This window comes from Babylonia areolata, chromosome 6 (assembly GCF_041734735.1).
Source record: "Babylonia areolata isolate BAREFJ2019XMU chromosome 6, ASM4173473v1, whole genome shotgun sequence".
NCBI classification, from domain to species: domain Eukaryota; kingdom Metazoa; phylum Mollusca; class Gastropoda; order Neogastropoda; family Buccinidae; genus Babylonia; species Babylonia areolata.
The window spans coordinates 4970032-4997580 of NC_134881.1; the positions used below are offsets into that span (position 1 = coordinate 4970032).

Genomic DNA, 27549 nt, shown 5'->3' on the forward strand with positions numbered 1-27549 from the left:
CAGTAATGGGGTCAAGGTGTTGTGGATTTTGTTTTTCAAGGGGGTGTGGTCCTGGATGTCTGTCCTGGTGTGAGGTCCGTCTGGCATTGGGAGTCTAAACTCTTCAAAAACAGCAACTGGGTAATGGGGGAAGAAGAAGAAAAACACCCAGAAAACAGGGGTTTGAGGAGTGTATGCGTGGATTTTTCGATTCTGAGGGAGATAACCATAAGCATGACTGACACGACTCAAGTTTTGTCCCCTGTAGAACTGATGGCTCTGCATTCAGCAGGTTCGCTGAAATGCATTGGAATCTGTTGGTCTGATGACATATGGTTACAGAAGCATTCGCTCAAATTCTTCTTTGGCAGATGTGGTGTATGGATGGTGTGGGGTTTGTGTGTGTGTGTGTGTGTGTGCGCGCGCGCGCGTGTGTGCATGCAGTGGAATGCTGTGGGAGTATGTGTATTCATACATTGCATGCTTGTGCATGTGCCTGTGTTCATTTGTGATCATGTGATGTCTGGGTGCAAATTGGTTGCCATGAGACATTGCGTTTTGTGTTGGCAGGCTTTTTGTTGTGTGTGTGTGTGCATACTTGTTAGTTCCTTGTGTTTTGTTTTTGTGCACAGTATTGTGTCTGTGTTTGTGTCAGTTTGTTAGTGTGTGCATGTGTGTTTTGAGAACTGTCCAAGACGCTTACAATTATTTTGAATGCTCCCCAATATTGTGGTGTTTTTGGCACCAGACACTGACAAGGTTTTATTTCATTTTGAGAAAGACAGACTGACAAAGAGGGGCTGGGGTGGGTGGTGGTGATGAAAGACAGAGATGCAGGACACGGAAGCAGAGACGGAGTTTATAACACATAGCTGCAGGAACTTGAAAAGTGCATGAGATTGATGCACCAGTGTAAAACACTCAAAACGAGAGAAAGAGAACAGAGAACTGCATGTGAACTTGAAAGACAGGGATATACTTTCACAACATTCACATTGTTGAGACAATTTATAAATGTACTTTCAGGGATACAGTATTGAATACTCACACTGAGACAAAGAAAATGTGTCGTAAGTGTATGTGGTATCTAAATATCTGAAAGACAGGGATGTATAAAGTTGATCATTTGTGCTCAGGGAGAAAAGGAATGCCCAAGTCACGTGCATGCAGTGTCAGAGATAAAAGGGATACAGAGCTGAACACACACGTTCCAAACCACACAGAAACACACGCCATGGTACTGTTGTTGAAATTCCTTTTTCTTTTTCTGTCCACTTTGTTTTCTTGGGGCATCTGTTCTTGCAATGTTGTATCACAAATGTTGACGAGCAAATGCCAGGGTTTGTACATTGAACATGTGAATACAAGTGGTCTGATCCCACCCTGCTGTCACCCCCCACCAACCTCCCTTACTCTCCCCTAAAAAAAACAAACAAGGAATTACATAATATAATAATCAAATAAAAATATTTAAAAAAAAGAGACCCAATAAAACAGCAAGATCAGCAGACGTAGAGTGGAACCCCACCCCCCTCTCACCCACCTGAAGCTTCCAGGACCCTGCCGTTCCCCCAACCCCCACCCCCATTCCCTCTACATAAAGTCAACACATGGACAGACCTTAGAATTAGCACCATCACAGCATTGTGGAATGCACGCCTTGTGGACATCTGTCACAAGGTGTGAGACAGAGACAATCCTAAAGTTCTCACAAACACTTCATTGTCACCGAAGTGTTAAGAATTCAACTACCGACAGACACGTTCAGTAGTCAGTGACATGATCTGTCGACAGAAAGGAGATATTGATAAGCAATGCACACACTCTTTTCCCTTTTATTCTTTCACTTGCAAATAACCAGTCACACCACCACAACACTGCAGTGCCATACTAAGCCACTAAACTTGTACGCATATTGTTTGCGTTGGGAATTAAATAAGACTGCTGTGACAAGCAGTAGACCTAAAAGCATTCACACTCAGACGCAGGTAAACTGTTCACACATTCAGACACCAAACCACACTGCCTCCAGTAGAAAATCTGAGATACCTCAATGTTTCAAGGGAAATTTTCCACAGGTGACAAGATCCATTCACAACTGCCTCAGTAGCTTCCAGGATTATATATATCTCAGCCATGTTTTCATAACAAAAAGTATTTAAAAAAACTAACAACTTAAGATGTGACCTATTAAGACACCAAGTAGCAACAGGCTAATGGTTAGGAAGTTTTGTAATCTTGGAGACTGTGATTGGAGTCTTTATTGCCTCTGAAAAACAGTACAGTCACCTAGGCACATGGGTTAAAAAAAAAAAAACAAAAAAAAAAACACCACCATTAAGCATAAATCGACATGAGTATTTTGAAAGAAAAAAAAAAAGAAAACAGAAAAACCTGGTCACATATCGACCTTTTTGTAGAAATTTGTGGAAGCCCCCAAAATGTTGCGAAATTGTTTTTGAAAAGTCCTGATGGCCTTTGTAATACCAACTAACTTGACAAGAGCTGAGGACGCTATATGATCCTCCTGAAGATCGGCACTGCACATGACGGCTTTTCTGCACTCTGTTTCATGGCCAAGAGTCCTGAAAGACCAGGATAGTTTCACACTGCTTTAGAACACATGATCATTTTCTAAGTGCAGTGGTCACACGGTAGGGAAAAAAAGTGCCAGTCAGGGCTGGACAACTGACACTTACCTATTTCTCTGATACTGTAATGACACTACAGTATCTGGACCCAGGAACAGACTTCAGACTGAATGGGGTTTTTTTGGTGTGTGTTTTTTCCTGATCCATTAACTTTGAATGAATATGTCAAGAAACAGGATTGCATGGACTTAGAAACACCATGGCTGAGATCTGGACTGCTGAAAATAGAAAAGAAAAGCAAGGAAATTGATCATACTAAGCATATATATGTCAAACTTTGAGTAGCAATGGTTTGTGACACTGGTAATAAACCTGAAAGCTTGTGGCGAACATGTTCTCACACAGGCTGATCACACCCACCCACCCACACAAACATATGCACACACACACACATCATTTCACTTTTAGAATACACTCAGGCCAACACATTAACACCCCCTGGAAAATAGACAATGCTGTGTGCACACACACACTCACACGCACACTGCAAGAACAGAGAATGCTGGTTTCACCTCCATCTCTCCCAGAAATCAAAACAATATTACTTTTAAGTTAAAAAAAAACACAAAAAAAAACAGAGGTAAACAACTGCCCATGCCCACCCGTCCCATTCAAGTAAACTCCCAAAGTGTGCATCAAGGTCCAGGTCACCCCATGGTTTGGTTGTTGAAGTAGAGAAATATACATTGTTTATCGTCAAGTGCAGTGCAAAGCTGGCCCAGCACAGGAGCACTGGGCGTTGCGCAAAGTCAGCAGATGGAGAGAGGATGGAGCCTGCGTTGTGGCCTGGACCCTGATGCCCTGCTCTGAGATGAACACATGTTGCATGCACATGTATGTAGATTTATCTGAACACTGTTAAGTTTTGTGCAGTGTGTTCTGTGGACATGAATCATAATTATTATTTTTATATATATATATATATGACTGCATGAACTGCGGACTGGAAAAATTAGTGTAACGGGAAATAACACAACTGCCATCAACACAACTGCCAGGTCACTTCACTTCTGATCACTTTTTCTTGTTTCTTTTAAACATATTGATGCTTTGGAAAGATGGTAGCACACCTACAGGCAGGACTGAAGACTCTATGGACTTTTCATGGGTGAAAGGGTTCATAAACCCTGGAGGAAAAAAGGGGGAGGGTCATGGTGGGGGTGAGTGAGCAGGGGATACAAACAAAATGAAAACCAAATACAAAAATGTTTTAAACTCATAAACAAAAGGGTTTTTTTTAAACTTGTATCCTGGACTTCAGGACATGAATAGTCATGGTTGAGTGAAAGGAAAGGACCATACCTGAACCATTTCAGAATATTGAAGATGCCCACCACAGCCTAATCTTAAATCGATCTGGGGTGTAATGGTGGCCATATCATAGCGTTTCTATGGGATGATTTTCTATTTTTGTAGATTTTGTTGTTGTTGTTGAAATCTGCTTTTGGCTGTTGTCCTAAAAGGACTTACCAAAGCAGCAATTATTTCTGCAGCAAGGGAAAGGGGCAGGAAGGTGGAGGCGGGAATGGGGAGGGTGGAGGGGAGAGTTGAGGGCAGGTAGGGGGAGGGGTGTAGAAATAGGGGTAGTGGGGAGTGGATGTTAAGAAGGAAGTAACATGACCTTTGTGTTGAAAGCATTCAGCCCAAGATCCATCTCCAATAATGTTCATTGAAAACAAATAAAGCAATAATTTTTTTTTCTTTTTCCTTTTTAACAACATAAAACATATATATATATATATCTATATATAGAAAAAGAGCAGACATTTGCAATGAAACTTGCTTCAAGGTGCTACATTATGTACAAGCTTACACAATGCAAACTAAAAGGAAAAAAAAAAAAACCCGCTGGATCTTGGACTGAATAAATGACAGAAACCAAAATGTACACTGTTGAGAAAACAGAGCAGCCCATTATGAAACACTACCCAGTGACTACAGACACCATGGCACTGGACTTAATCCACCTGACATGATCCACAGATGTTTCTCCATTGTTTCACAAGGATCATCCTTCCTCTGCTACATCCTCAGTCCTTGTAACATTATGCCTCACTGAAAGGAATGAACTCTTCGTCTGGAGTAATAATTAACTTCCTTTAGAGAATATCAGAGCCTGTCTTGGCCATGTACATATTTCATTCCATAACAGAAGTTAACTGAACCTCACTGAGTCACTGTACTTATTTTACATGCACTTTGATCTACTCTTGACTGTAAAGAAAAACACAACAACAGTCCACAGAAAGCAAAGATGACTAAATAACAACAAAATAATCAGAAAACAGCAGCAGCGGCATGATATGAAAAATGCAGACACAAATATTGGGTTTGATATCATGTTCTCGCTTAATGTTGTCACCTGTCACTGGTCAGTGGTGTGTGGTTTGACAATGGGCTGCTCAGTTGGGTCTCTTTATCAAAACAAAGTCAACACAACTTAACTAAAAACAAACAAGAATTTCTCAATCACTGCAGTGTCATCCATAGGTATATTCACCTTTTTTTTCCTGACCATTATTACTCATTAAAAATAGGTTGGGTCTGACTGGATTTAAACAGGCTGAGGAATGGCAGGATACTGGGAAAGGGAACTTTCAAAGGTAATTGCAACTGTCATAATTAAAGCTCTGGACAAAATTAATCGGTACTGACATCTTTTCACAGGAACAATGGGACACTGCAAAAACTGAGAAATGCACTACCATGTTTGTAAACAGCCACGTAAAGAAACCAGAAGTACACAGCGAATGAGCTACATCAGTAATTATACTCATCCCAATGCTAGCAGAAACAAACACAACTTTAAAAACATTTTCATGTTCAACATTTGCCCCAAAGCTAGCAACAAGAAACACCACATCGAGAAGATCTCAGGTTCTGTACCATGTGGTACAGCCGCTCTGAACTACACTAGCAAGCTGATACACATGCATGTGCATGACAATCACAGACAGTACTCAGACATAAACGTCTCCACAGTCAACATCATCCAAACACAGGAAGCCAAACAAACAACAGATGGGTACATTGAGAGTGCCGGACCAGCACAAGAAAACACAACAGGGTTACCACTGGGAAAATGCAGAGACTTTCTGGAGCAACGATCCCCTTTCGTCTCCCTCCTTCTCCACTACCACCACCCCCTCACCTGTTGCCCTGCCCCTTCCAATCCTTGACAGGAATAACCAAGCAGATCCAGTCAGCAACTGCTTTTGTACTTTAACTCGTTTCTGTGCCACTGGTGACATCACCAAGTCCGGCTTCACTTGCATTGTCCTAATTTCCCAGTTGTTGTAAAAACATAAAAAAATAAAAAATAAAAAAAAGAGAAGAAAATCACTGCCATACCAATAAAGAAAACAATTTTAATGAATTTATTCTATTATTTTCATTATAAAAAAAGAACACATTTTGTGAAAATGACAAAACGACATCACAAAGCTGTTAAGAATTCAGTGGGTTATGCACTTCAAAGAAACCGGACAGTTTTTTTCTTCTTATTTTAAATAATCTAAATATAGAGTGGTAACAAAGAAAGATCCGCCAAGTTCTATAAGTTGTATCAAGCTGCCTGGAGAGTTCAGAGGAGAAACAGAATTGGACAAAGAGAGCAGCACATTCTAACAACTAGTCTTTCACACACTTCAGACTTGTCTAAATAAGTACAGTTCTGCGGGTAAAGCTTCATTGTTAAAACTAATTAGATGGCAGCTTCTTGGAAGGATGATGATGAATGGATTATAATAGCTACCCCCTCCCTCATCGTTTCTTAATTACCACCACCTCTCCCTGCCCCCAGTGCTAATTCTCCAATCAACAATGGTTTACCAAATCAACCACTGTCTAATCCTATCATACTGATAACATGTAGCACATAAATACACAGATGAGGTCAGAGGAGATGTATACGTATTTATATATACATTGCACAACAGGGGAAAAATATGCCAATCCAAAGTTACCAAACAACCACCAACAACTTACTGAATACAACATTCAAATACAATGCACACCAAGTCATTCCTATGCTGACAACTGAATCGTACAGTGAAATAACACCATAATCAATCGGTAGTGAAATTAAGAAGTAAAAGCACATGACAGACTGATTCATCTTTTTTACTCTTTATAATTTTTCAAAAATGGATTAACCCAAATTCTCCTGTTAAAATTATTGTGGACAATGCTCAGACTACTATGACAGAATCAAAGTCAAAATTATGCCAAAGACGATTCCTGACACCTATACCTGTTACATAGCTGTGGCTAAATATACCGATAAATTAATCTTCAGCAACACAGTTAGTAATATTTCCCACTGAAAATTCAGCACACCTAAAAAAGACACACACACACACACACAAGCCTATGCATGTGGAAACAAGGATGTGGAAAAAGCAAGGTTTACATTAACAGAACGACCAACATCACCGTTTCAAACTCCACCAACCATAAGATGAATATTGGGGTCATATGGAGTCCAGAAATGACTCAAGTCAGATTTATCATACATCAAACAGACTAAAACCAAGCCCCTTCAAAATATGTACACTTAACACTTTACAAGTTCTTTTGTAAGGTAAGAGAATAGTTATGGCCACTGATGTTGGGGGTTAGTTCTCTTTCCAATCTGTCCATTATCAACATAGCTGATCACTTTCAACAATGTAGGATTCATAAAGATTATCAAAACAGAATGGGCCTAACTGTTCAAGGAAGCCAATCTGAACATAAAACTTACCAGGAAAATGCTGCTGTAGAGGAAAGAAAAAAAGAAAGAAAAGAAACAATTTCTATTTTCTTCATGAAAGAAGTATGGTACTGTAACATCTTTGCTGTCCTTCAAACCATCTGCCCACTGACCAGATCATTTTGCTCAACATTTGCCACAACCACACCCACAACTGTCTTGGTATTTTGAAGGCTGGCTTTGTTTTGGTGAATCAACTTTCACTGTGCATCAAATGTTGGGTTGTCTTGCCGCGTTTCATGTGTTGAAAAATGTTCCACTTTGCAAAGTGGCAATACAGTAGGTACCTCTTTCCACGCCTTGTGGATCAGAACCCCTTTCCTGGCCTTTACAACTCCACAAACCCCAAAAGGTGTGCAGGTAACCCACCATCACTTCTCTTTCTCCACCCCACAAAGCAAGGCAAGAGATCATCATTTTGCAGAACTTTTCTTTCTGAAGACAGACTTTGCTCCAAACTTTGCTTTTCCCATGAAGAACTTGACAATGTCCAGGAATTGATTTTCAAGCACACCAGTCCAAAAGCAAGCAATGTTGGTATTTTTTACTCAGAAGATGTCACAGTCTTTTTCAGCCTAGGCTGCACAGCTTGTGGAAAGTTCAACATACCACAGGTGATATCCATGGGAACTGACATCTGCCCAGCTGGCTACAAACCATTCCACAGCCAGTCAAAGCGATACGGGTAACTGATCATGCTGCACAGATCACACTTCTATTCTTGATTACATTGCTACATACAAATAAAAACCAGTGTTACACTGCTGAAACACATAAATAAAACGGAGTAACTTTGCCAAAAGCAAATCGTACAACTGTAGTATTTGCGTACTGTACAACTGCAGTTAACTCAGTGCTAACACAGTTTTACAACGATAATCCATTCACATGAAATTTGTTAATGTAACAAATGATTACTGAACCAGTGGGAGGGGGCAAACAAACACAGAACAAGTGATATGGAAGAAACGATCACATGCAGCAGACTGTCAAATGCAGCGGGGAGACAACAGAACACAAGAACACAATGCTTGGTTTCCTATCAAGAACTTCACTGTCTGAAGTCCCTGAACCAAAGTGGTGCATAACATATTGCAACTGGTGGATTTTATCTTGCCAATACAAGTACAAAGGTATCAACAGCAGATTTATCTACTGAAGTGACACAGATGGGACAAACAGGGAGTGAAGGACACCCCCACCCCCACCAACACACACGCACATACAAGTTTAGCAGCGGTGGAACATTTTGATCGTTTAAATGACTCATAGTTTCAGGACATCCTGAAAATATAATACGATTTCAGAGCAGAAAGAAAGACCTCCAAAAGACACAGAATTAAATATTAAGCCCACCAGAAACTGAAAGTAACAATCATCAAACTTTTGTGCATGCTGGGGTCCATTTGTGGTTTCTGTTAGAAAATGATTGCTATGTTACTTTTTCCAATATTAACGGTGAAAAACAGGTTCACAAAAATGTTGCTAAGACCACATGAGCATCATATATTTATTTAGTCATTTAGTTTTAGAGTTAATATGAACTTTAAAAAAAATCCTGTTCAAAGCTACTGTTCTTTGAAATAAATAAAAAGAATGAACCAGACAATCTGGGACATAGACCATAGACCAAACACTGGTACAAAGTTTGAAAGCTTTTTTCTTCTTTCTTTTTCAAATGTGGAGGCTGCTAGTAGACAGTGAATGCCAACAACATTTACAACATTCACCTCACGATGCTGAATGGTGTTGAGACACGTCTAGGACAAGGGTGATACTACAAGAGAGGCACACACACTGTCACAAGGCTTTAAAGAATTGACTGATTCCAACTTGGTGTCCAGACTACATTACACGCACCACTGACAGACAGGAACCAGTCTGAATTAAAAAAAAAATACCCTCCCAACACACCAAACATACAGCACACTCAACAACAAATGCATGACACTACAACACTCATGTTGACGCACAACTGTATGGAACATGTCATGCCACGAGAAACACGAAGTCGTCATAAAAACTGGTGATTTGGAGCTTTGAGTTCAAGTCAATCAGTTGTCCATGATTATTACCGCCCACATTCAACACAAAGAAAGCATTCAACAGACTGCGGGCTGCATCTTGACGCAGCAACACAAGGTGTGACAAAGAACAGGCAGAAGAAAAAGCCGGCAGACAGACAAAGTGTAGCACTGTGAGAGCTACAGTACTTCCACAGACATCCACTGGGGAGAAGGAGGTATTTTTCTATCACTTGATAGTTCCACACCGTGCTGGCTGACCCAAGTAGGTGATCACACCAGGTTCGCCAGGTTCCTTCTAATGTCAAGGTGTAAACTTTTTAAATAGAATTTGTCACACTGCAATAATGTAATAGGTACTTGAGCAGGCGCAGATGTGTGAAATCTCTTTGGACTGATCATCTGCAAAAATAACACATAGTTCCTCTTATCAAGAACTGGTTGTGGATTTGTTATCAAGGCAAACGGCATTTTGACAAGGTGTGCTGCTGCATAACCAAAGACCCTTTCCACCCTCTCTTCCCACTCCCCATAGTCTGAAAGGAACCGCAAAGACAACGAGAGAGAAAAATGTGCACAACACATAACACACACTCATGACTGGATTCACACCAACACAACAGAGACCCAAATATCTCACAGACAATTTTCATGGTCTATGTGTACTACTGATTTTGTTGAGATCTACAGGCATTTAATGTGATTTATATACATATAACACTTGGTTTAATTTAAAAAATAAGATGTCGTTCTTGTCCACCATCGTTTTATTTACATTATTATCAGATCTTGTAACCTTTACATACATAAATGGTAAGACAACAGATTCCCCCCCCCTTCTCTCTGTTTTTCACCTTTTCTTATCAATTCTGTCCTCACTTATACTAACTCTTGAATATATGTGACCAAGTCGCAGAAAAACCTGTTCTCTCAACACTGTTTTGAAGTTATGTTGTTCAGGAGAATCTCAAAATCTGTAGATATTATAGAAAATTGTTCTTGCTATTGACCTTACCTCACTGTACGTTCTCAGTAACACGTTTTTGCCATTAAAATTTTGATATCATTATTCCACGGGCTTCAAAGGGTCCACTTTTTTGATGACATACAAAAGAGAATGACAACAAATATCTCATCTTGTGTTTAACTTACGATGATGACCAAAACCAACATGATTTGTAACCTACATTCATTGTTTGAAACATAAAACAGGCCTCTGAAACACATCCACACAATGACATCCACAACCATGATGCAAGAGGTATGAGTGAAGAAGAAAACAAAAAACAAAAAAAACATCAGTTGAGGTTTCTGATGGCTTGAAGACTGAGATAGGCCAGACTGAAAGGCAATGTAAACACTAGGGTCAACATCAACATGTAACAAAAATCACACATACAAGCACCAAATGCCACCATCAACAGCAGCATCTGGCAGTTCCAAGTTGTACTAGACTGCTGGAGTGTCACCCAAAATGTACCCGCTATACACACTGAAACACTTGGCTCTGACTTAGCTTGGATCAAAACCACTTTCACTGCTATGTTTCTGATTCTGACCAAAAACAGTGCCAGTGTCACTTGTCCTTCCAGTGCTGGCCCTCCATGACATGGGGAGAGGGTTTCAATAGCTACCTGTAGCTGACTATCACCAACAAGAATAGACAGGTACGATTTCACACGCCACCTTAATTTCTGATGTTCTTTCTACATGACTGGTTTGGGCATTAAGTCATTTGTAGTTTTGTTTTTTTCTTTCTTGTAGCTTACAGCAAGCATTTCTTTGAATCCCTTTGTAAAATCTGCTACCCATGTGCTAAGTCTGATCACAAGTGACTACCTGATGAAACCTGTTCCATAAACATGTTGAGGTGACCATTCATTGTTTGACATCCATTCTGATAAGTTTTTCTTTGTTTTGTCTTTGAAAACAACCATTTTACAACATTTTTCTATCATAACAGAAGCATGTGAGATGTTACATTTAAGAATATCAGCTCCAACCCATGAAGCTGTCTTATCATTATTCCTAAATCTGTAAGACACATTCTGATTTCTTTCTCACTCAAACTATAACCTGGAGGATACAGACAGCTTGTTAGGTTAACTAAAAACAGCAGCACTACAGCTTTGATACAAGCATAACTGGCAATGTTGAATTACTTCTCATCTGATGCTTTCCTGCGCCCTCAACTCAGATCTTCACCAGAGGATATTTTCATTCACCTTGCTCCATTCCAAATACAGATAATTTACAACTCACTTCTTGAAGACATGCAACGTTCATGATTTGTACACGTAAATTACAGTGCTGTGCGAGCTTTATGGCTGAACAGGTGAGCTATGCACACACATTCTTTTTCAGATAGTCTATATCAATATTCTTTCTCAGTGCAGTTCAATAAATGATGTCATAATCTTTTCTTCAACTGCTGGGTTCAACAAAGCCAACACACACAGAGCAAAAAAAATAAAAATATAAAAAAATCTGTTGCAGAGGCATTCTAACAAAAATGACCTCCTCTATAAGAATTAAGGGAACCAAAGACACCCTGCACTTCATGAGCAAGTTTCAAATCACTGTCTCAAAACAACAAAGAAGATAAACCTGACAATTTACTAGGAAATCAAAAAAATTAAAGTTCTTATACATTTCTCTGAACAATACATCTACCGGTGGTCTTTCAGTCAATAGTTCTTCAGGTTCCATTCTTTTTCTCAAAGTTGTTCATGGTGAAAAAGACATAAATATTCTTCAAAGTGTTAAGCTGTTGTTGCCAGACTTTACCAACTGGACGCAGTGAAAGGATTTAAACCTACAGAGATCAAGAGCTACACCGCAAGCTCAAACTGCCAAACCACAGTCTGACCAGAAGCATCAGCATTGCAAGCTCTACATTCACTGCACTGTATCTCCTGTTTCCACCAACTGAATGTCATGCGTCTAACACACCTACTAATTCAGGTCTGTGGTGTATGACCCATAATATCTTTCACATAAACTCAGCTATAAAAAAATAAAATAAAATAAAATAAAAAAATAAAAAAAGAGAGAAAGAAAATAATCAGTCACACGGGGATCAAAAGTTGAAGCCCCCTGAAGGGGCTTGCTCCTGGGCACCAAACTGAAACTGCTGCGATTTCTCATCCATGTTTGGCGCTAACTCTTTGTCTTCTTCATCTGTGTTGAAATAACGCTCGATGATTTCAAAAGATTTTTTGTAGATTTCCCGGTTTTCGTGACTTTGCAGGAATTCGATCTTGTCCAGTCCTGGAAAAAGACCACCACCAACACACAAATAAATTTGTGATACCAATCAGTTTGTGAGAGAGAGAGAAAAAAAAGCACACAAAATGCACCTCAGAATGAATGCTAAAAAAATAAATATTCCCCTTTTTACTTCTGTTTGTGCAACAAAAACAAAAAAAAAGAAAGAAAAAAAAGAAAAAGAGAAAAGAAAAAAAGGCTACTGGTATGACAGCTCTTTTCCTGTTTTCCCCAATAATATGAATGGAAAGCATCTTCTTTTTCTTTTTTCCCTAAGAACAGATGAAAGGAAAGAAACTGCCAAAAGATCAAAGATTTCAGAAACTGCCATAAGAGCAAAGATTTTCAAGTTCAAATGTTCTGCTGTGTCAAAAAATCACAAGCACTCACACACACATACAAACACAAACACTCCCAATCCAAACAGACAAAGACAGACACTCCCTACCCACACTGACGCTAACAACCCACACTGACGCTAACACACGCACACACACAAACACTTCACACACACACACACTCCCTACCCACACAGACACTTATACACACACACACACTACACACAAACACTCCCTACCAACACAGACACTTACACACACACACACAGACACTCCCTACCCACAGACACACTACCTACCCATACACACAGACACACAAGGGTGTTACTTCAGCATTGAGGACAAACCACAGGACGTACCATAGCACTCCTCAATCATGATGGCGTAGGGGTTGACAGCGTTGTGGAACTTGGCATCCTGCTCGCCGAGGCGGAGGATGTTCTCCAGACCACTAAGGGCCACCATGACGATCTTGCTGTCCATCACTGTCAGCAGGTCGCACAGTGGGGAGATGCAGCCCTGGTCCACCAGGAATCTGTAGCCATATACACATACACCACTGTATGTCAGGGGCTGCTTCCAATCCATACACAACTCAATGATAAAAAAAAGAACAAAATGAAGGTCCCACAACCATTTACAGCCACTGAGGCAGTGAACTTATATCCACTGTGTCTAGGGCTCAGCACAGGAAGGCGAGGACCCAATCCTCTCCTGCTGTTAACCTAACCAAACTTAAGTCAGGTATCCATTCACACTAAAGTGGAGTGGACACACCATGCAAAACATGGCCACAAACCCTGTACACCTTAACCACTGGATCAGAAGTCCAATGCTTGAACGATTTTGCCACTGTACCTCCTACAACCACATTATTGTACATCTGGGGCAACTTCCATGATAATTATCATTATAAATTAATCATAATTATGCAAAGTAACAAAATATACTGTAAACAAGGACAATGGACTGTACCCTGCCAAAACAAAGTCATTTTCTGCCTGTGTCACAAACATGGATGAGACGTGAAGAAAACTTTCTACTACAAGATAGCCTTTCTGCTTGAGGTTCTGATTATTGCACATCAGGCAATCAGAGAATAATGCTTGTTTTCAGCACTCACGGCTTCCTGTCCAGCGTTTCCTGCACCTGTCACATTACTGTCAAACCACAACTCAACAAACACAGTAACAGAACATTTTGATATCAACCAAAAAAAAACAACAAATAAACAGAATATGATAAACATAATAAAATCAATTTTTCCTTCAGGAACACAGCTGAAGTTAACTCGAAATCAAAACAGTGTTCAAACACAGGACATGAAACACTTCACTTTTATTTCACCTTTCTCCCAAGATCTACCTTATCTGTTCGGGAGATCCTCCCGAAGTTGCGTTGGTGATGGCCCATGCTGCTTCTTTTCTTGTCTTGAACTCGGCCTTTCCCAGAATGTCTATCAAAACGGGGAAGATGTTTGTGTCGATTACAGCCTGAAATCACAGCATCATGTATTGCACTTTTAGAATCATCATTCAAAGCCTACCAGGGTTGATAACTATGTGGAAGGTAAAAACATGGCTCCAAGACAAGATATAATATTTTCATATATATTTTACAATTTCACCTCTCTTGTTGCTTCACCCTTTATCAGTAAACACACACCCACACATAAATGAAAGCGGTCAATGAGGCTATTTCTGTTCACATCATTTTGCCCTTGACAATGTGTATGACAAGTGTTCTCATACTGTGCAAGCAGTTCACTACTTTGTCAAGGGTAAAATTCCATCCACTTTAATAATTCTTAGTTCTTAAAAAAAAAAAAAAAAAAAAAAAATCCTCTGTGTAGTTTCAAGCAGCTGAGTTAAATTTGTCTTCAGCAAGGTGAGAATCAAACTGTATCACTGCAATAAACTTTTTAAATTGATGAAAATAAAATCATCAATAAAGACAAACACAAATCAGAAAATTTTGATTACGAGTCAGCAATACCCAACAGGTGGTTTTATACTGCTCTTTGAGTGGAGTTTCAAGATACGGAATGTGTGGGACAGTTACAACAAGCTGTTTCCACACTGTCCTGTTAACATGAACTCGTCTGAGATTTGGTCTCAGCAGGTGACCCAACATCAACAGTTCCCTGTGGACCTGGTGGCTGTGATCTGAGGAATCAGAATGAGTCATGTGGAGCAATGCCTTCATATGGAGGATGGGGCAGCAGCAAAAACAACAAAAAAAAAGAGAGAGAAAAAAAGCATTTAGACTTTGTGCCCATAGGGATTACATATGTATGTATGACAGCTGTGTCTTATTATGACCATCTGAACAACAGAGGAGATAACTGCTGTCCTAAATGTCTGGGCTTGAATCTGATTACAGTGGAAAGTCTTGCCCAAGTTAGGTCCCCTTTCTCAACCAAGAGAGCTTTAGGACAGTCAGCACTGGCGATGGTTACTAAATGCCAACAAGCCCCCAAGGCTGCAGCACCAAAAGCCTGTGCAATCTTCCCTCCTAGTTTGTGTCATAGTCCACAAAAGATGAAGCTGTAAATGAATTCAACAAGGATTACATAACATATAATACATGGGAAAAAGCTGTGCAAAACAAGTTGGAAGACTAAAAAAAAAAAAAAAAAAAAAAAAAAGGTTGTATGACCTGGATCTGATTCCTATTGCCGGCAGTAATGTTGGAGATGGTCCAACAGGCCTCTTTCCTGATAGATTCCTTGTTGCTACTCAGCAAGTGCAGTAGACATGGCAGTGCAGAGCAGCTCAGGATCACCTGGCACAGGAAAACACAATGCAATGGACAACCCTTAACCCTTAACCTGCCTTGGAATTTGGCAAATAACTAAATCCTTCTTGACAAGAAATTTTTCACAAATAATCTGTAGGTGAAGAAAAAAAAGTATTCTGGATTAATTTCTTAACTTAGACTTAGAGATACAAGTAGATATTTTCTGAAAGGAAAATGGACAATTCAGAAGAAAATGATTTGTCATGATTACATAAGAATAAGAATTTTTCATGCATGCTGTAATCTGATACCTCCCCCATTCCTACCCCTACCTCTCACAGGCTCGTCTTCACTTCAGACTGTCACACACAGTGCATTTTGTCCAATGAATCACAAAAAAAAACTGTCTGCTAGCAATACTGAACTCTGTTCTGCTCTCTGGGTCAAGAGGATGATATTCCTCACCTTACTCTTCTTAAGAAACATCAGAGTGTCATTCATCTTTGTCTTCTTCAAGCATTCATACTAATTTTCACTGAGCAGTGCCAAAATCCAAGTGTCATGGCATTTTGTTCTGCTACCACACTGCTTGGACCAGGCGTCACTGTTTTGCTTTCCTCACACAGAAAATGTGTCGCTGACATGCTCACGTGTGCCAGTAAAAACACTTGAAAGAAAACATTCCTTGGTGATGTAGGGGGTTTCCAAGTTGGAGTCCTTGGCGAATCTAAAACTACCAACATAATAATTCCCAAACAAAACAAGAACATTTGTAAGACGGAGATATATAGCTGCTGTTTGGGAACGGCTTACTTGGCAGGGGCAGGAATGCAAATTATCCGCCATTCCTGAATGGCTTACATGGCAGTCCAAAGGTTAACTACCAGTAACACCTGCGGTCAAGCATACCATCCCATGGAAATGCACCACAATAAAACCCTCAGTGCTAGGGAACAACGACAAGACAAAACTACCAGTTACATACTATGTACTGCACTCATTGCTCAAAGGACATCAGAACTAGGACCTGAATGCAGGCTATCATTTTTCTTGGTATATGCTTTCTTTTTCAATAGTTTGAATTATTTGTTTCATGTGTTAGTCTTGGATCATCAGAAACCCAGAAAGAAAGAACAAAACCTAACATAGTAACATCAAAATCAATATCAAAAATGCAAAATTGTACAAAAAAACAAACCATGCTTTCAATCTGATGCATCTCTGAAGTTCACAAATCCCCCCAACCCATGCCCCCCACTCCTCACCCCCGATTTTACCTGACCATCTTTTTGTTAGTTCTGTTTTCATATTCAAAGTGAAGATATACATACCTGAGTTTGACTGTCATCACCAGTAACAATATTGCCCACTACCCGCAAAGCAGCAGCCACCACACTTTGATGATTGTGCCTGAAATTAAATACCAATCATATCAACAGCCAGTCATGTCAATAACACAATGCACAGTTTAAACTATTATGACATGCTCAATCTGCCTATTTGTGTGTATGACCTACTGAAAAATGTCAGTGCTCTGATGAAGTATGTTCAAGTGACACATGTTCGAAACACTCTCCTGTAACCAGTGCTATTTGTTTTTGTGGTCTTTGATATTCTTCGACATCTTTTCTGGCACATGCCCTTGATTGTATTTCTGATATTTCTGTGTGCACACCGTCCATGATGCTTCGTTCATCTCTCTATATCCAACATGAATACTTCATCACAGATCTAAAAACATAAACTTCTGGTTTCAAGTCTTTCTGCAGTGTGTCTTCCTCTGCCTGCAACTTTCTGCTGTATCAAAATTGTTCAACTGCTCATTTGTCCCCTTCAGAAAAAAAAACCCACAAAAAACCTACTCTTTCCAATCTGTGTTCAATCTGACATCCTAAATCATACATGTTCATGCATATGGTGTTTGATGACTTTATTCTACTTGGTATTCAATGTAAAGCACATTGAGCTCAACTTCATGTGTATACGCACGCAGAAGATCAAATATGCACATTAAAGGTCCCATAATCCATGTGAGCGTTCGGTGGGTTATGAAAACAAGAACATACCCAGCATGCACACCCCCGAAAATAGAGTATGGCTGCCTACATGGCGGGGTAAAAAACAAAAACAAAACAAAAAGCAAACAAACAAAAACGGTCATACACATAAAATGTTACATGTCTGTCTGAATGTGTATGTGTGCGTGCATGAAATCTAATTGAATGGTACAGGAAACAAATGATGAGCGCCCAGTGGCAGCCATCAGTCGGCTCTACCCAGGTAGGCAGCCTGTTGTGCAAATCACCCTGTGTTTGTAAAGCGCTTAAAGCTTGGTCTCCGACCGAGGATAGGCGCTATATAAGTATCCATATCAATCGATCAATCAACTGTACAGATAATGCATTAAATATAAAACCATTTAACTGAAATTACCATATTATTATGATCATTAATAATTAAGATAAATGTAAGCCTTCCCCAGTTTTCATGGCAGCTGTAGTGTGTTTTCACATTTTATATATTTTTAGTGACATGCTGTTGTTTTGAAATCAGTGTTTTGTTTATTGTCAAATTTTCAACTTGTTCATTACAAACATTAGTCAGGTAATTTTCACTAAAATATATTTTCTGGACAAATGGATATCTGCACACACAAAGTCATACTAGAACAATCACAATGAAAACATTTCAAAAGAGATAGATAACAATGCATTCTGACTTCTCCAAGTGATAATAAAATTATGGATGTGAGGCCACGCCCCCTCAGTCTCCACCCCCCTCCTCTTCACCCCTCTTACATGATCACTTTATCTGGTTCTCATCAGACCGCGTTTGCTGAGTGCCAAGAAAGTCGCTCAAACTGATTCCTGCTAATAATTCGGTTAGTTTGTGTCGTCTGCAACAGTTATGCAGCCAGCATCACTCACTGATAGTCGTATCTTGGCCACTCTCTTGACTGCTCCCTTTATTTTCTATCAAATTGTCCTATATGTTCCATCACTGTCTTCCTCAAATTTACGCTTCAATTCTTTCTGAGCATCAGCTAAAGAAAGTAATCTTGGTTGATTTAGTTCACTACGATCACATGTCTTGAGCACAGTGTCAGTCCGACATTTTGTTGAGCGAGAGAAGAAAGGAGCCAGGCAAAATACTGCGACAGTAACCCAACCAAAACGTTCAAATAAAGGACTGCCTCATGACGTAGATGGGGTTTCTAGCTATGAATAATCTAGAAAGATTCCCCAAGCTAAAGTGACCAGCATTTTCATCAACAAACTGAATGCAAACCAGTGAAAAGTCAGAATATTTTAATGCTTGCAATGACGAGTTATCTCGTCATATAGGCAGCCTAGGGGTTAACATTGACTACACAACAAAAATTTCGACTTACATGAGTAGCTCTACTAGACGACGACAGACTCCTGAATCGATGACAGACTGTATTTTCTCATTGGGGCCATCCGATAAGTAGGAAAGAGCCCAGCAAGCGTCTGCTAAAACGTCTTTGTCCGTGTGAAAAAGAAGTCGTGCTAATACCGGTAGAGCTGGGGACACCTGTAACAGACATGTCACTGTGATACCAACATTTTCACAGATATGCTTTGTTTTATCAATATGGGAGTTCGTTTCATACTCCCAGTTTAGTTAAATATACTTACCATGTTAAACTGATGCAAACCAGGCCTGTCTGTTTGCTCTTCTCAGCCAAAATTTATTGCGGCAACTCAGTGATACGAAATCTTGCCATTAGATCGCCGTCTGCTAGCCAATGAAATGCCGTTTCCTGCAGTAGGTAAACCATCATTCCAATGGCCAGCAAAGAAACGTCCCATGTGAAGCATGGCATGAACCGTGGGGACGGATGGGCAGGCATTTGAGTCTGACAAGGTAAGTATATTTATCCAAACTGGGAGTTTTATACAAACTCCCCATTTTGGTGTCATATACTGTACCACTGTACCAAGTCAAACTGATGCAGAATTCAAAGCAAATGGAGGAGGGCATTGCCTTCTGGTTCACATGGGGAGCCCTTGAAACCGTGACAGCTGAGTTAGCCACAACAAAGGAAATCCCTAAGAACCATATGCTGTGAGCATACAGACTTCCCTGAAGAGGAAATCGATGAAGGAAATCTCTAAACAGCTGAAGGCCACCTGCAAATCCTGGCAAAGAGGCACAGAGTGCTGAAAGATGGTACATAACACACATGAACAAAACTAATGTAACAATGTCACTGTATCTAACACACGAGCTAAATTAATGTGACAATACTACTGTATATGACACACATGTGAGTAAAATTGATGCAACAGGAAAATTGTGTGTGACACACAAGAGCAAAATCAATGTGACAATATTACTGTATGTGACACGAGTGAGCAAACAGTAACATAGTATGCGACACAATCACAGAAGAAATCAAACTGTACTGAAGTGGAGAGGTGGATGAAACAAAAGATGCACGACACAGTCACACAACACAGGAGTCACAGGGGAAACGTCACCTTGTTGAAGTCTGGCGGTGGGTTTTTCCCACGACACAAGTTGGAAAGGCACCACACAGCATTCCTTGTCATTGACAGGCTCGTGGTTTTGCTGAGAAGCCTGCAGAACATACACAGTCCAACATGTGTGTGACTGGACCGAGACAGGGTCAGAGAGAGGATAGAGACAGACAGAATGAGAAACAGAAGAAGGCAATGAGAACAACAGGAAAAGACAATGAGTGATTGAAACAAAAAATTAGAGAGCATTTGTAAGTGAGCATGTGTGTGTTGCTGTGTCTGGGAGTGCATGCAGTCTTTTCATGTGTTCCATGCCTTTGTGTGTATATTCTCGTATGTCGTTCTAGGTATACTCTGATGCCAAAATGGTCTAATTGTCATCACATACTCCTTTCTTTTTTTCCCTCTGTTTCTGAATAAAATACCTTAGAAATGAGAATTTCCCCCACATAATTTCTCATCCTTCAAAGAAAACTAAATACTACACTAAGAAACAAAAAAACCAGCATTCAGATGAAGTACTTACTGAAGGAGGGGTACAAGTATATTTTCGTTCAGTACGTATTCTCGACACTCGGGGCTATCTCCTGCGATGTTACCCAGGGCCCAAACAGCCTGTAAATGCAATGCAACAGGTGATAGCAACACACTCACACACACACACACACATAACGTACACACAACAAAGATCACAGATTTCAGAAAATTAATATATCAAGCATCATAAAATCACAGAAGTTAAATCGTTTAAGCTTTCTTTTTATGATAAGAATATAAGTGAAATCAATGTACAAGAATGGGAAGTCCTGACAAACTTAAAAACAAAAATAGCAGAATGTTCTCAAGATCTGTAGGACTGGAAAGGCTGATACATGCTCCTGAAACTGAACCATAAGTGGCAGTTATACTGTGCTGGAAAATAAAATCCCATCTCACAAAACCAACTATTTCAAACTGAATCCCATCAAACACAATGTTCTGAAAGGTGTGCTGGCCTTACACAATACATGTTTGTGCCAAATCAGGTGATATTATTTCAGAAGATTGTAGGTTTAACTTTTCACACTTATCTACGTTCATGAAATTTGTGGATGCTTTCTTCAAAAAGACTGTTGTGTGAGGCATTACAAGTGTCCTATTAAGACTCAGGTCTCATGACACTGTATAATAATTCTGTTCTGATATTTCTCACATTTTATTCTATTCCTCTCACATACATAAAAACTTACTTGAGCTACCACATGCTTACTTGTACATGGTAAACGAATACTATACTCAAATCACACATGCCTGCCCTCTTGTACAAACACAACCACCACCTATTATGCTGCACACAATCATTAACACGCACATGCACACACACACACACACACACAGGCACATGCCCACACACCTGTTCCTGTACATCCTCCACTTCTGAACTGAGCAGTCGGACGAAGATGGGCACAGCTCCAGCATGGATCACCATCCGGGTCTGTATCGACGTCCCAGAGGCAATGTTCGTCAAGGCCCACGCTGCCTCAAACTGTCAAATATGGGCAATACCAAACATAAGTAACAGGCAATGAACAAGCAAACACGCCTGATTCAACAAACTTTTAGCAAAATGCAAGTCTCTTTGGTAGGCATGTGTCCATATGTTAATAAAAGTGATAAGTGTTCTGAATGTTCATTGTTGTTTTAAGTTCATTCTGACTCTTTTATTATTTCTGCTGACACCAAAGACAAACACAAAGAATGAGCATGGACACACTTCTGGGTGTCTGATTAATGAGAGGAGGATCAGTACATAAGAAACAACTGGAGTGACTTTGGTTTATTTTTTAAACAATTTTCCAATAAAGAAAATGTTCAACAACAGCGCAAGATAGAAACATTGTGCACTTGTTGCTAATCTCATGCTGACCTCAGTTTCATTACAAATATGTATATAAACAAAATAAAGGAAGACCTGACTTTGCCAACAAATCTATGTATTGCCATCATTGGCATAAATGAAGAGAAAAGGACTTACCTCATGCTATCTGGGCGAGCACAAAGTTGGCACACACACACACACACACAAAGCCACTGACCATGTAAACATGTCAACAACATTGCTCCCTTTCTATTACCTGCAGAGTCCAGCTGCTTTCTTTCTGCAGGAACTCCACAAACCGAGGGATGATGCCCGTCTGTATTACCTCGTCTATAGGTGGGTTGGGTTCTGCCCACACACACACACACAGGAAATGCAAGAATTAATGTGCTGTATTACAGTACTTTTTTTGTAACAACTGATTTTTCTGTGTAAAATTCAGAATGTTTTGCTATCAAATTAATCTTTTCTCATAACAGATTTCTCTGTGTGAAATGTACATCTAATGTATGCTGTACTCAGGACTTTGGTTTATCATCTCACCCAAAAGACTAACTCCACTAGTGGTTTAGTCAGGGGGTGAGGGGGGTGGGTGAGAGTAAAAATCTTGGTCCTGTGCAGGACGGGAACCTGTGGACATTCACTTCCTTGTCCTATGCATTACCACTGGGCCACTGCTCCACACTGTTCCAGTTTATAGATGTTTCCACATGTTGCTGGGACCATGTTTAGAATTCAATCCAACAAAGTGACAAGTACACAACAGAACTGTGACTCGCATCAGCAAATAATGTTACACACATTTTACTACACATTCTGCTGCTACAACTGGGCGCAGCCTTAAAAACATACAGTTAAGCAAGTGATTTTCACAATAATCAGTTTGGGCAGTTTCCATGATTTAAACACACTCTTGTTATTGTTGTTTTTTTGTTTTTTTAATCTGTTATAAAATGAAAAAAATGATCTTATACAGACAAGATATAATTGAAAATACTAAGAAAGGCTTCAAAAACAATCTAATACAGAAAGGATAAAACTGAGTACCCACCTCTAGACAAGAGTTTCCTGAACTTCTGTGTGGCAGCTTCCTGTTCCTCCAACACTTCGCTGTACAGAGCCTGGATCATCTCACTGGTGATACCTCCCTGCACACACATACACAAAATTTTCAGGCTACACTGATTCACACTCATCTTATTTCCTGTTTGCTACAATTGTACCAACTGCCTTTCTGTGACATGGCTTCTTTTTTTTTTTTTTTTCCTATTTACTACACTAGTTGTACCACCTACTTTGATTCCAATGAAAAAAATGTTAGATTCACCAAAACTGTTTTTAGTCTGCTTAATTAATAACCTGTGAGTAAAAAACATATCTGATCAAATTTTAATCACATTATACAAACTTTAATCTTACTAAAGTTTGTATAAATTTTTGCTCTTATTCTTAATGTCTTCTACCTTTTTGAGAGTTGAAACGAATAAATACTTCTCAAAGTGTGTGAAAAGAAGCAAATAAAATATGACTATCAGAAAAAATCAGATCAAAAATTAAAATAACAGTAACAAATAAATAAAAGGGTACTCACAGTAGATGACACCGTTGGCTCTTGTATATCGCCCATGGTCATGTCATCCACTTCTGATATGGAGACATTCCGCCGCTTGTTCAGCTGGAAACAAATATCTTCACAATATTACTTCTTTTTCCATCAACAAAGTAAAAGTGAAAAATGAAAACAGGAGCGGACATAAAGGAAAAAAGCAATAAATATTTTGAAACTCCAAGGACATGAACATTTTAAAAAGTAGACTAAAATTCACGCAGTCTTAAAGATGAATAAATAAATAAACAGAGCAATATAAGGACTTTTAGTTTTATGCTCGTATATATTCAAAGTAACAATACTGCAACATCAGTGCAACTAGAACTTACAAGTACAACAGTAATACTAGCATAGAAACTATAAGTATAACATTATCTACTTTCCCTCACTGAAGGTATTCCCCAAAATAAGATCAACAAACAGAAACACTGACTAATCACAAAGCCAATTGACAACTATTTTTAAAATCAACAAATCTGTTTAAAGAGCGCTGAAAATAAAAATTACAGGCAGGATTACCCATCTAATGATGTGCTTTCTACATTACATTGTGCCACACTGTCACTAAGTGACTAACAGTCAGTTCTTGTTCTATCAGAATTTTAGATATCAAAACTTATGGATAACATTAACAGACAACAAACACAACAATCATAAGCAACAAAAAGGAACCATACATGTTCATCTCTTTTCTGTTTCCTCAGTTGAATTCCTTCTTCCTCTCTACGTTTTCGCAGCTCTTGAGTGTCAAGAGCACCTCTGTTTTTGTAGGCTTTCAGTCGATTGCTGGAATCGGACATCTTGATTTCAAAGGTACTGGTTCACCACTGTCAATACAGAAAGCAAAAACTGCTGAATGTAAGGGCACTGCAATGCTAGCAGGAATGTGGAAATGTTAAAACAAATAGCAAAACAGTACACAAACATGGCATTCACTATGCTATCAATAAATCATTAAATGGTTTTAAAAATTCAACTTCAACTTAAACTGGAAGCATATTCTGAAAAATAAAGCAAGTATGTCCAGGGGAGAGATGGCATATTTCATTTATGGTGCATAATCAAATTTACAGAGCAACGTTGGTTGAGGTAGCTATAATTATACAAACCCAAATCAGTGTGAAATGTCAATGACTATGACAGAAAAAAACACCCAACCGAACAAACCAATCAACAGTGAACAAACATCCCAACTGTCATACAGATCATATTACAAATGTATCTGAAATATGTGAAGTAAACTAAACATGATACTTAGACTTTTATGTTTGGGACTGTATGTCAACAATGTCTTATCCACTTCTTAGTTTAAATATCCTGGCATCATGAGACTCTTGTACTGTTGATCTTGAAAACTGACCAACACTCTTACTGCAGATTTGTCAAATAGTGACACTTCACTTTGTATTCCCAGTCTTCCTGTTTGAGTTTACAACAAACTCTACTTTAGATAATGACTATGAGCTGGCCAAAATGATATACCTCTGATGGGACTTAAAACAAAACCCTCTCAGTCTAAGTCATCAGTCCATGATGCTAATCCCTTTGCAGCTGATTATACGTTTCATTTTGGTGTTGTTTGCTAGGAGTGTCTGAAGCCGATTTTTAAAATACAAATTTGCTTTTCAAGTATCTCATGTTTGTACACTTTAACAAATACTTTACAAAATGTATACTTGTGCAGAGTACTGGTTTCTTCAATTAGTCATGCCATTAATGTTATCAAAATTGTTCTTGCTGGATGACTTTTTATCAGAAGCATATTCATATCTTCATAATTCAATACAAATCTTATTTATTAACTTGTTACAAAACTGCCAGAAGAAACAGAAAAAGAACAAACACAAAATTTGCCCTAATACAAAGTTTAGAAAAAAAGAAGAAAAGAAAAGCAGGAAATACAGATAATTATCATAGATGGACCACGCTTTGAAATGAGAACCAGTAGACTGTGGAGATTCTATTGAGTGCAAAGTTCTTTGAAAAATTATAAGGCAGCAAATTTGTCATAGTTCACAGGTACTGAGGTAAAGCATCTGTCCAGGTATGAGAAGATCCAACACGGTCTAAGTCACACACAAGTGCTGTTCAATTAAGATTTATTATCTGCGTCCCATCCAGATATTGACTGAGTAAATCACTAATACAGTAACTGTCTAAAAGTTTTTTGTAAAATTCACAGCTTAACAGTGGTCTCCCAAGAACTTCAACCAGTTCAGGCCATTCTCTAACTCTCTATTGTCACTAAGTTCACTGGACTTTCAACAGTTACTGGCATAACATTCAAATTTTAGTCTGATTCTTTTGAATATCATTAACATGGTGTATATATATATATATATATATATAGAGAGAGAGAGAGAGAGAGAGAGAGAGAGAGAGAGGGGGGGGAGACTCGGAGAGAAAGAGAGAGATCTTTTCAAACTGAACAAATGTTCTATCACTATTCAACAAGGAATCTACTCTTTAAAATTCATACAAGACAACAGGTTTATGGTTATTTCACCCCTTTGTCGGTTCGCCCCCAAATCGGCCAGATGGCCCCCATACTGCAGGTTGTTTCACACCTTTTGAGGTCATTTAGCCCCAAATCAGTTTATAAAATATAAACATTTGATTGTGTATTGTTTTCTTTGAATTTGCAGAAGGCTAGTGGTAGTAATAATTATAGCCAAAACAGGGGATAGCTAAGAACACAGAAAATAGAAACAGAGGCAACAAAAGTACAAATACAAATATTATCTGCCAAGATTCATACAATGCAACATAATTCTTAAGTGAAGGAAACAAGATCAAGGCATGGAGAAATGGATCTGCTGATCAACAAGACTAGACACTGACAATAATTATTTGTGAAGTCACAAAAGAAGGCTTTTGAGATCATATCGGTAACTAAGGATTGATCAAAATGGAAGGGCTGTAAGAGACTTGTAAAAGTTGTATCGAAAGTTTCGGAAAAGGTAAATAAAAAATCTTAAAACGAGTAATAAAGATAATAGCAGAAAGTGAGAAACCTATAACCCTGTGTGTATGTATGTGAATAAAAACAGAAAAAGTACTTTCTGTTTTTGTCAATATTGGAGGAATGGAGCACTGTAACCCTTACTGAAATAAAGCAGGCGGTGAAAAGATGGAAAAGGGGGTGAACTAACTTGGGGTGAACTGGTTGGGGGTGAACCGACAATGGGAGAAAGGACCAGATACCAGACAAACACACAAGTTCATTAGAAATAAACCATTAATTTTTTGTCATATTAAGCTATATACCAATATAGATTAACAGTACTTATCACTGTTAAACAATAATATGTCTTTGGCTCATTCATGTTCTCAATGGTCCATTCCAGTCTGTTAAGTCACTGACTTAATTTAAAAGAGGTGAATGAATCTGAAACTTATAAAGTTCGGAAAATAGAATTGCCATTTATAACATCTAAAACATACCACAGCTTCAGAAACATTGGTAATGTATTGCATTTGGATGTTAATTTTGTAACTGTTCAGGACAGTATCGAAGGTTAATGAATTAACATTGTCATACTGTCAAGGTACTACTTCCACTACGTTCAATAGTCGGAGAGAATTCGTTCTTGTCTTTGGCTTTGCTGAATCTTTTATCACCACCCTAACCACACTTTTTCACCCACAAATGTATAATTTCAATTCATAGAAGAACTAATTCGGAAAAATTCACGTGGAAGATAGCCATGACGGATGATCAAAGTTCTGGTACCAGATCTACTCACACGCAAAATGAAAACGAAAAATTTATCATGAGGATTTCGATGAAGCCACATTCGAGTGCACACTAAAATCTGACTGTCAC

At 39.0% G+C, this 27549-nt stretch overlaps 1 protein-coding gene across 1 annotated transcript in view; it reads right to left on the reverse strand.

Annotated features, from left to right (window-relative positions):
* Nucleotides 1-1231: 1231 nt before the first annotated feature.
* LOC143282677 (importin subunit alpha-7-like) overlaps nt 1232-27549 on the reverse strand; it is a 26694-nt gene continuing 376 nt past the window's right edge. Inside the window, exons 2-14 of the mRNA XM_076588348.1 lie at nt 24401-24550; nt 23706-23789; nt 23166-23262; nt 22371-22462; nt 21650-21781; nt 20783-20871; nt 20257-20356; nt 19143-19306; nt 17083-17161; nt 15671-15796; nt 14378-14505; nt 13372-13547; nt 1232-12677 (exon numbers count right to left, since the gene is read on the reverse strand). Coding sequence (XP_076444463.1) covers nt 12487-12677; nt 13372-13547; nt 14378-14505; nt 15671-15796; nt 17083-17161; nt 19143-19306; nt 20257-20356; nt 20783-20871; nt 21650-21781; nt 22371-22462; nt 23166-23262; nt 23706-23789; nt 24401-24523 — 1581 coding nt within the window. The 5' untranslated portion in view covers nt 24524-24550 and the 3' untranslated portion in view covers nt 1232-12486. The remainder of the gene's footprint in view (nt 12678-13371; nt 13548-14377; nt 14506-15670; nt 15797-17082; nt 17162-19142; nt 19307-20256; nt 20357-20782; nt 20872-21649; nt 21782-22370; nt 22463-23165; nt 23263-23705; nt 23790-24400; nt 24551-27549) is intronic.